This window comes from Ananas comosus, linkage group 22, assembly GCF_001540865.1.
Source record: "Ananas comosus cultivar F153 linkage group 22, ASM154086v1, whole genome shotgun sequence".
NCBI lineage: Eukaryota > Viridiplantae > Streptophyta > Magnoliopsida > Poales > Bromeliaceae > Ananas > Ananas comosus.
This window is the reverse complement of record NC_033642.1, coordinates 147,769-157,888: the sequence shown is the minus strand read 5'-3', so window position 1 is coordinate 157,888 and position 10,120 is coordinate 147,769. Positions and strand designations below refer to the sequence as shown.

Below are 10,120 nucleotides of genomic sequence, written 5' to 3'. Positions count from 1 at the left end.
AACAAAGTTGAAACTTTTTTAAGAGAAGGAAATATATATGTTCCTCAAAAAGTTCACAGTATAAGAAAAATTAGTTTGTAACATCATTTTTATATATAAAGAGGGTCGTCGTTACGGTTCGCAATCATGTAGTTAATATAGAGAGGGTCCAGCTAAAATACTTTTGAAAGTAAATAAAAAAGTTCATTTTTGTGCAGTTTCTAGTAAAGAAAAATTTGAATGGACACTATTCTACTCTACTATATTAAAATATTTTTTTTACCTATAAAACTAGATCGTGCAATTATGTACCGACTAACATATCATTATAATGTCACTAATTCGGTATTAAAATGTTAACTTAAACTAACTAAATTAACTGCTCAAATAAAAAAAAATAAATAAATAACGGGCCTATGTCAAAATAGCCTATAGCTTAGGGTGTTCTCACTACATTTCTACTTAAACTAAAGGATAATTTGGTTGCACGTAGTTAGCTGTATGTAAATACAAATTTAGTATTTTATTTGATTTATTTAAATTCAACTGCTACAGTAGTAGAAGCTGTAAAAGGAGAGTCAATTGCAGTAATTAAAACTACGTCTTGGAGAGAGTAACTTTAAACAAAAGGCATGCTTACTCCTTACTTTTTTTTNTTAATTATATCTAGCCAAACAACCGCTAAGTACTATTATTTTGTACCACCCAACGTACGTAATGACTTTGTTTTCTCGTTCCATGCAAATGGATGATGCTAATTAATTAACTCATATCACTGGATTTTTTTCAGAAAAAGGAGATAAATAGTCAGATCTCTGGATAAATTTAACTTGACGAATCTACTACATATATAATTGATCAATTTTCTTCGGAATTTAAAATAAAAGAAAATATTTATTATTATAATGATTACTAATAAATTATAATATATAAAAAATTTATTCATGTCACAAATATTTTGTTCAATATTTTTTAAATCTTTTTATATCAACGCAAATTTGAATACATAATATAAGGGTCGAAATGATCGATTTAATGTCTTAAATATTAAGGCTTAACATTTGTTTTGGAAGGATAATAATTGAACGAGCCCATTAAATTCAAAAGGAATATACATTATATATATCTAGTTCTATATATATATATACACACACAAAGTTGGGTCCCAAATTATATCAAAATATTTCAAATATGTTCAAAACATAAGTAAGATACTGTGGGCATGCATAGCATTTTCGATGTGGTTGCATATATTATTATTCTAATACACAACAAAAATATTTTATCCACATATACATTTTATAATTTTTTTTATATAAATTGATATGATATTTTTTTATTTATTTTCATTACCTATCGTAATTATTATCTCATCCATAAATTAAAACAATAAAAACTTAGTTAGAATATTTCATACAATTCTTATAAATATTATAAATTTATTAATATAAGCAATCAACGTAAAATTTAAAATTAATGTGCTGCATGCATGCATGTTGACTAGCTATCTTAAATCAAACGAATTAAGATATTGGATAAAAATTAAATTTTGAAAAGGTTGAATAGCGGACTCAAATTATAGTAAGTTCAGATAAACTATCTAAGTTTTTATTAATTTTTTAAAAAATAGAATAATAATAAAAATATAAGATTAGATATCTATTGAAGATTCTGTGATCGAGGCATGCGACGACCGCACCAAAATACATTACTCGGTTTCCGGAGGAAATGGCGTGTACTCGGTTACAACCTTTGAATCGTCCATTTACGAGGATAAGTCAATGAATAAGTTGCAAAGTAAAAACAAAAATTCACAAAGCATAGATGGTGATATATCATATTAATATATTCTTTCCACACCTTAATTAATTACGACCTACCAAACCAGTTTGAATAGTTGGTAACTTCATTTCCTATATAAATTCATACATCTACGTACGTAAGTAGAACATATATTATCACAGCTAGCTCAAAGTTATAACAAAGCAAAAATCAACAACACTTGTGTGCGTGTATGGCGCCCACGGCCTCTTCTCTCACCTTCAAGGCTCGCCGCGGCGCGCCGATGCTCGTCGCGCCGGCAGCGGCGACGCCGCACGAGGTCAAGCCGCTCTCCGACATCGACGACCAGCAGGGCCTGCGGTTCTACCGGTCGGGGATCCACTTCTACCGGAGCGATCCGGCGAAGGCCGGGCAGGACCCCACGGCTGTCGTAAAGAAGGCGCTCGCCGATGCATTGGTCTACTACTACCCTCTCGCCGGCCGGCTGCGTGAGGTCGAGGGGAGGAAGCTGGTGGTGGATTGCACTGCCGAGGGGGCCGTGTTCGTCGAGGCCGACGCAGATGTCACGGTGGAGGATTTCGGCGATCTGCTGAGCCCGCCGATCCCCTGCATCGAGGAGCTGCTCTGCGAACCGGACAGCAACACTGCCGTTGTTACTGATCGGCCGTTGCTGTTCATACAGGTCAGAAGCTGCAAAGTTTAAGTTGCTAGAGAACAATATTTTTTGTAATACTTTTATATTTAACACACCCTCTCCCATGTACTTCTTTTTGTGGATTTTGATCACAATTTTGAAAAAATAAATAGCATTATTGCACTAGGAAAATTTAATTTCTAAACTAAATTTTCAACGGAAAGAAACTCTTCTTAATTTGCAGCAGATATTTACATAAAATTTATATAAATTCAATCGCTATAATGCAATATGTATGAGATAGTAAAAATTAAGTCTTGCTATTAATTAAGTATATTATTATCATAATTTTACCTTAGAAACAACTAGAAAGAGAACACATTTTCTTACTTTAATATAAAATAGAGACTTTTAATCAATTTAATTTACTACTATTTACCTGGAGGTACATATTACAAGAAATACGTAAAACATACCAAACTTTACGAGGAACGTATATGTTCTTTTGACTGTAGTTTGTTTCTGGACGGTGTTTAAATATTTTTATATTGGACGGTATTGATCGCAGGTGACGCGGCTGCGGTGCGGGGGGTTCGTCTTCGCGCTGCAGATCTGCCACAACATGGCGGACGCCGCGGGGGTGATGCAGTTCGTGCAAGCGCTCGGCGAGCTCGCCCGCGGCACGCCCGGCGCCCCGACCGTGCCGCCCGTGTGGGCGCGGGAGCTGCTCCTCGCCCGCTCCCCGCCGCGCGTCACGCACGCCCACTTGGAGTACCGCTGCCCGGAGCAGCCGAGCGCCGCCGTGGTCCGCCCCGACGACGCTACTCTCGAGCGCCGCGCCTTCTTCTTCGGCCCCCGCGAGCTCTCCGCGCTGCGGATGCCGCAGGTGCGGTGCTCGCGTTTCGAGACGGTGGCGGCGTTCGTGTGGCGGTGCCGCGCGGCGGCGCTCGGGTGCGGCGGGGAGGCGGACGAGGCGCGCATACAGTTCGTGGTCAACTCGCGGGGGCTCCGCGACTCGCCGCTGCCGCGGGGGTTCTACGGGAACGCGTTCGCGTTCGCTGTGGCGGCGGCGACGGTGGGGGAGCTGAGAGATGGCGGGTTCGCGTTCGCGCTGCAGAAGGTGGCGGCGGCGAAGGCGGAGGTCACGATGGAATGCATCCGGTCCGTCGCGGACTTCAACATGGTATCAGAGCGGAGGCCGAATTTCGGCGCGTCGGCCGCGCGGTCGTATATGGTGTCGGACGTGACCCGCGCCGGGTTCGAGAACGTCGACTTCGGGTGGGGGGTGAACGTCTACGGCGGGCCGGCGACCGCCAACCTGGCGACCTTCCATCTGAAGGGCAGAAATCAGAGCGGGGAGGAAGGGATCATCGTGCCAATGTGCCTGCCGGCACAGGCCATGGAGCGGTTCGTCAAGGAGGTCGAAATCGGGCTAGGTTTCGATAATAATTATTATTGAAATAGCACCAGATAATCTTATCATCCACCACGGATCACTCTTGTAATAAAATCTCAGCTTTGTATGGCCCGTGAGTTAATTAGATGTATTATTTATTTATTTATTCACTTATTTGTTCTCTTTTTATCGTAGAAGCGTATATATATATATATATATTATATACGAGTTGGACTGAACTACTATTAATAGCAAAATTCCATTATTGCTATCAGTTTTTTAGCCTTTGGATTAACTTTTTTCGTTATTTCTAACCATTGGATTAAATACTATAACCCAGTGGGGACAATTCAACCCTAGGGGGACAACTCAACTCTAACCGACTAATATCATTTCGACCCTACAATTTTTCATCCAAGGGTTAAAAACTTAATAGCAAAAAGCGCGTTTTAATATTAATAGTATTCCAGCCTAATTTATTATAGAGAAAACTTCAAAAAACTCCCATATGGTTTCGTAGTTTCTCACTTTGCCCCCTTGTGGTTTAAAATGTCTCAATTTGCTCCCATGTGGTTTCTTTTTTCTCTTTTTCTTATCAATTTTATTATTATTTTTTTTCTTAAATCAGTGATAAAGTTAAAATTAAAGCGTACTAAAGTAAATATTTGATAAATCTAGATGGGCATCTGAAGTTTTTTATATATAATTTAATGAAATATTAACAAAAAAGCTACCGAAAAAATAAAAATGAAACCACAAGGGGGTAATTTGATACATTTTAAATCACAGGGGGGCAAAATGAGAAACTACGAAACCACATAGGGGTTTTTGAAGTTTTCCCTTTATTATATACATTATACATGCTCGATGTATACGTGCTTAACTAGTTTAAGGTAGATGTGGTTAATTAATTAATGCCTAATAAATGAATCCGTGTGATGGACGTGGACGTGTGTGGATTGTTTTCTGTTGAGGAATAATTATGGAAAGCAATCATTTAAAAAAAAAAATTTAAATTATTAAAAAATAAAATTTATTTAGTATTTTATATTTAATAATCTTTTATATTTGGATTTGAACATTTTTGAGATATTTAGAATGCTGACTTAAATTAAATGAGAAAAAAATAAATAACACTAAAATTATGGCGAAACTCGAATTTTCAGAATCTTTTATTTTTTGTCACGCTAAATTATATAAATTATTTAAATTATAAAAAAGTAATATTTTTAATATTTATATTCAACCGTTTCTATAGAAAAAGAAGAGTATAATACTAAATGGTGCAGAAAACAAGTGAACCAAATCAGGACAACGGTCCTCAAAAGTTGAGATTGTTTCATTCAGAGTTTCAACAATTTTGAGGTTCATGCTATTTACTTAATAGACAGTGTATGAAGCAGTTTTTCGTTAGAAATCACTTTATAACTGTTTGGTTCGAAGTAAAATTTTTTTTGCTAAAAACTACTTTTACATATACGGGAAAAACATCCATTTTCGTTTTCGTCGAGTGGTGGAGCCGCAATAACAGAAAAGGGCAGAGATAAAAAATAGCGTGCATAGTTTTGCCCTGTGATTAGTGCGGTCCGAGCGGACCTCGTGAGAGCGGAGGTCCACGTTTCAGGTGTATTATTTTATATATAAATTTTATTTAATAAATAGTCTATTTATTTATTATAGTATAATAAAGTTATTTTCTCTGCCCCTTTTATCTTCAGTTTTATATATATATATATATATTATATCTATATTATATAGTATATATATATAATATATATATATATACTATATATTAATTCGACTTTTTAGGCTTCTTGGATCAGAATTGTGCTGCTTTGGATGGATTATGGTTTCTTCCTAGGGTGAATTGAGTATATCCATAGACTGAGGTTAGTGAGTACAAAAATAATAGTATTATCAAAGATTAGAAATAATTCAAGGGTTGATTTAAGGCGCCAAAAAATCAAAGCACAATATCCCCTATGTATCCGAAAGCCTATAGTAGTCTACATTATATATATATATATAGTATATATAATATATATATATATATATTATATATATATTATATATTATATATATATATAATAGTGTTTTATTATATATTTATTTATTCTTATTTATAGGATTAATATTATTTAAATTATAATTTAAATATATAATATATAAAAGTAATATATTTATGAAATATAAAAATATTACAATATTTATAAATATAAATTTATATATAAATTTCTATATAAATAAATACCTTATCTATATATATAAATAAATATATATTTATAAATAAATTAATTATATATATATATTATATTAATATATATATATATATATATGAAATGCGTGGACCTCCCTCTCACACGGTCCGCCTCGTGGACCCCACTATCAAGCAGCCATGCGACACTATTTTTTTCTCCGCTTTTTTCGTTTTTCGCGGCTCTCATACGGAAAACGAAAAGGGATGTTTCTCCCGTATATGTAAAAGTAGTTTTGAGGAAAAAAAAAATTTTACTTCAAACCAAACAGTTGCAAAGTGATTTCTAACGAAAAACTGTTTCATATACTGTCTATTAAGTAAATAGCATGAACCTCAAAATTGTTGAAACTGTGAATGAAACAATCTCAACTTGAGGATCGTTGTCCTGGTTTGGTTTGCCTGTTTACTGCACCAACTGATATTATACCCGTCTTTTAGTATTGAAACAGTTGAATATAAATATTAAAAATATCGTTCTTTCATAATTTAAATAATTTGTATAATTTAACGTGACATAAAAATAAAAGATTGTGAAAAATAAAAAAATATATTGAATAAGTTTTTATTTTTTTTTCTTTTAACGAAATAATCATAATAAAAAACTTCTTTTTTTTTCCTTCTAACCAAACACTAAACGACGTAAAAAAAATTTTCCACCAAAAATTATTTTTTATTGAAATTTTTTTTTTCCACAGTTTTACGTGGAACCAAACATACCCTTAACTCATTAACCTTATGGATAAAGCGAGTTGGACACTATCTCATTCTCAAAAAAAAGAAAAAAAAAGAAAAAAAGAAAAAGAAATCAACAGGAAAAGTTACTCGAGGAGGTTGCCTTTTCCATCACTTATAATTACAACTTCTCACCTTTCAAATTTTGGCCTAATTATGTTTAGAATATATAATTATAATTCCACAAAGTTGAAAAATAACGATATGAACTTCCAATTTGTTTCAATCAGCCACTTAATTGGTACTCTATTTTTTTTTTGTGAAACATTTGTAAGTATTTAAAGTTCGTAATTATCATTTGACCCCTAACAATTCTTGTTCATCTGTTTTGCTTTTGAGATTACTTGAGTTTTATATAACTGCCAATTATTAAGAAAAAGTAACGAAATTTGAGATCGAGAAGTTGACTTGACCTAATTGTGGATCGGATGATCACTAGCTCTTCCAAGCCCAAAGCTTATTCCGCAAACTTAGGCTTGGCTTTTTAAGGGCTAGAGTGTGGCCGAGGTGTTTGTGTGTAGATGCTCGTTCGAAGTTCTATTTCCTTCGTGGAAGGTTTTGAGTTTGAATCTCACAACTTGGCAGCCTCTAAAGAGCTGCAGTTGTGCCTATCATGATCTTCAGTTTCCTAGTTCGAGTTCGGGGGTAATTAAAATGAATTATAAGTTCGCATAGTTTTCAAAAAAAATGCGGCATAGTTTTCAAATATTTAACCTCTTTTTCTTTTTCTTTTGTTTAAAATTTTCTTTTGCTTTTGCATTGTACAAACTCTTTATGAGTTTGTACTGGATTGTCATAGAACTTGGGCCTATAAAAAAAAAAAAAAACCCCATCTAAGCAAAGAGTCTCACACTCTCACTAGCATATGTAGCCTACTTAAGATTAGCAGGTCCAAATAGACCATTATTGGGCCTTGATCACTATTCGCAATAGGCCGAGAGCCCAAAGCAAAATACCTTATAATGAGCCCTTCGCCTCCTCTCTAGTCAGTCCTATAACGAGCATGTCTCAAATGAAGGGTGCACTAACAAATAAATATTGAAGTTCAACTCAACCATTTATCGATCCTCTTTTCATCTTGCATTTGGTTTTTTATTATGCTACGCTATTGATGGCATCATTTACTATTCCTTTTTACTTAAGGAGTGTGAATGGTTAAAATTGACCCTTCAATTAGATTTTCATTTTTGCGAGATCGAATCCAATGGTGCTTCCTTTTTGAGCTACACCAAATTGAATACGAGGGACCCAAGTTCGAGCCAATTTTGTATCGAATACGAGCTGGTTCGCAAACAACAAAGCTATGTAAACTGCCCTAATTGAATTGATCTAAGTTAGAGAGAGAGAGAGATAGTTTACTATTATTTTGATATGTAATATTGTTTGTAAGTTCTAGCTCTTTGTTAGCATAACTTTAAAAGGCTATCAACTAATTAATAATACTAAGACAAAAAAAACAAGCATCAACAATTACAAATTAACACCAATTTGTAATTGAGAATGAACACGAATCGACTTGAACTTTTTTTAAGCCGATCTCGTAGTGACCTTGATTTGCTCGTGTTCAGTTTGTTTATAAATTACAAAAGGATAAATTGAAGCTTGCGCCCCAGATCCACATCCTCTAAAGTTTGAAGGATAATTTTGTTGTTCTCACAATTAATTAAATTATTGGTCTAAGTAGTTGATTATTTTTAAAGGGTAGTTTAATTAGGGTGGTGTTACAAAAATGTATCCCCACTTTTTGTTTGTTAAGCTGTGTCAATTTCCAATCCACATTCTTTCTAGCAATGACTTTGACTACTTCAAATAGCTTTTTATCCTTTTTTTTTTTTTTTTAAACCTAGCTTAATGGAGTAGCTTTCATTATCCTTTTTAATTACCACATATTTCCTTTTAGTGGAGAAATATTAATTCAGTTAGAATAAACTATGATTTGATTGCACCATTGATTTCCAACTTTTATCTAGCTTTTCATTTGACTAATCAGATCAATTAAATCTCATCCATTAAGAATACTATTAACTTCAACCAAAATTGTCACCTGGTTAAAAAAAAAATGTGAGACTTAATTAAAGCAGGCTGAGAGTGGGATTATAAATAAACAAAAAATCACTTAAGAGCAACACATCAAATCACTAGTGATTTACTAAAAAAACTATCTCGGGAATATATATTAACACTCTCGTTCACGTGTATGATAGATATAAAAGACATATGAGATCGATAGGTAAGGTAAAAGATATAAATTTAATGTGTTAAATATTGAAGGTGAGAATTGAATCCGCAATAGTCCCACATCGGAAATAGTTCTATATCGGATGAGATACTGATTCTGATAAGTTTATATGAGGTCTACACGCTAGTAATAATAACTGGGCTTAAATATATTGGGCCGGTGGTTTGGGTCTAACGAGTTATTGTTGTTGGCGGGCTGGGTCGTTGCAATTGGTATCTGAGCCGAATACCAGCCGAAAGTGTGAGAGTTAGGTGCTATGCCGAACAAAGTGCTACACTAACGAATTTAGTGAGAGCCACCTCTTGAATCCGTAGAAGCCGCATCTTGAATCTCACATCTCCTGGCAATTTTGGTTCTAATCTATCTGCCTGTGGTCTGATTTGGACTGGTTTGGGCCCTATGAAGACATCAGGGGAGTTTGCAACGCTCCAAAAGTCCCACATCGGATGGGATACTGATTCCAATTAGCTTATATGATGTCTACACGCTAGTAATAATAACTGGACTTAAATATATTTGGTCAGTGATTTGGGCCTAACGAGTTATTGTTGCTGGCGAATCGGATCGTTGCAATCTCATAGAACGATATTAACAAAAATGGCCGCTAGCGAATTTTCAAGTGATTAATGATATTTATTACCTCCAATTTTAATTTAAAGGAAAGACACATATATATTTATATTTTATTCATCTAAAAACTTATGAGCATAAAACTATCTGTTTTGTGTTTTTTTTTTAAGAAACTTACTAATAAATATGGAATAATTAGACTTCGAACTTGAAATCTTGGGTACCAAATCATCAAGTCGTTAGCCAACTGCACTAAATACAGTCAGTCTTATTATTATTATTGTAACTAAAAGCCTGAAAGAGTTAGTGTGAACCCCCAATTGCAAAAGATTGAAGATTTATTTATATCTATAGAGTTAAGCTGGAATATTATTTATAGTATTTGGATCTTTTTGCTATCTAATTTTTAGATGTTAGATCTACTCCTTTGATACTAAACCCTAATAAAAGAATCTCGACTCAACTCTAAAGAATACTACTATCATCCCAACTCTATAATTTTCCATCCGAAGATTAAAAACTAGGTAGTAA

At 34.3% G+C, this 10,120-nt stretch overlaps 1 protein-coding gene across 1 annotated transcript; it reads left to right on the top strand.

Moving 5' to 3' along the window:
- LOC109727474 (benzyl alcohol O-benzoyltransferase-like) lies at positions 1,954-3,985 on the top strand. Its single transcript, XM_020257610.1, has 2 exons — positions 1,954-2,443; positions 2,964-3,985. The coding sequence occupies exons 1-2, from the start codon at positions 1,994-1,996 to the stop codon at positions 3,852-3,854; spliced, it is 1,341 nt and encodes a 446-aa protein (XP_020113199.1). The 5' UTR covers positions 1,954-1,993; the 3' UTR covers positions 3,855-3,985.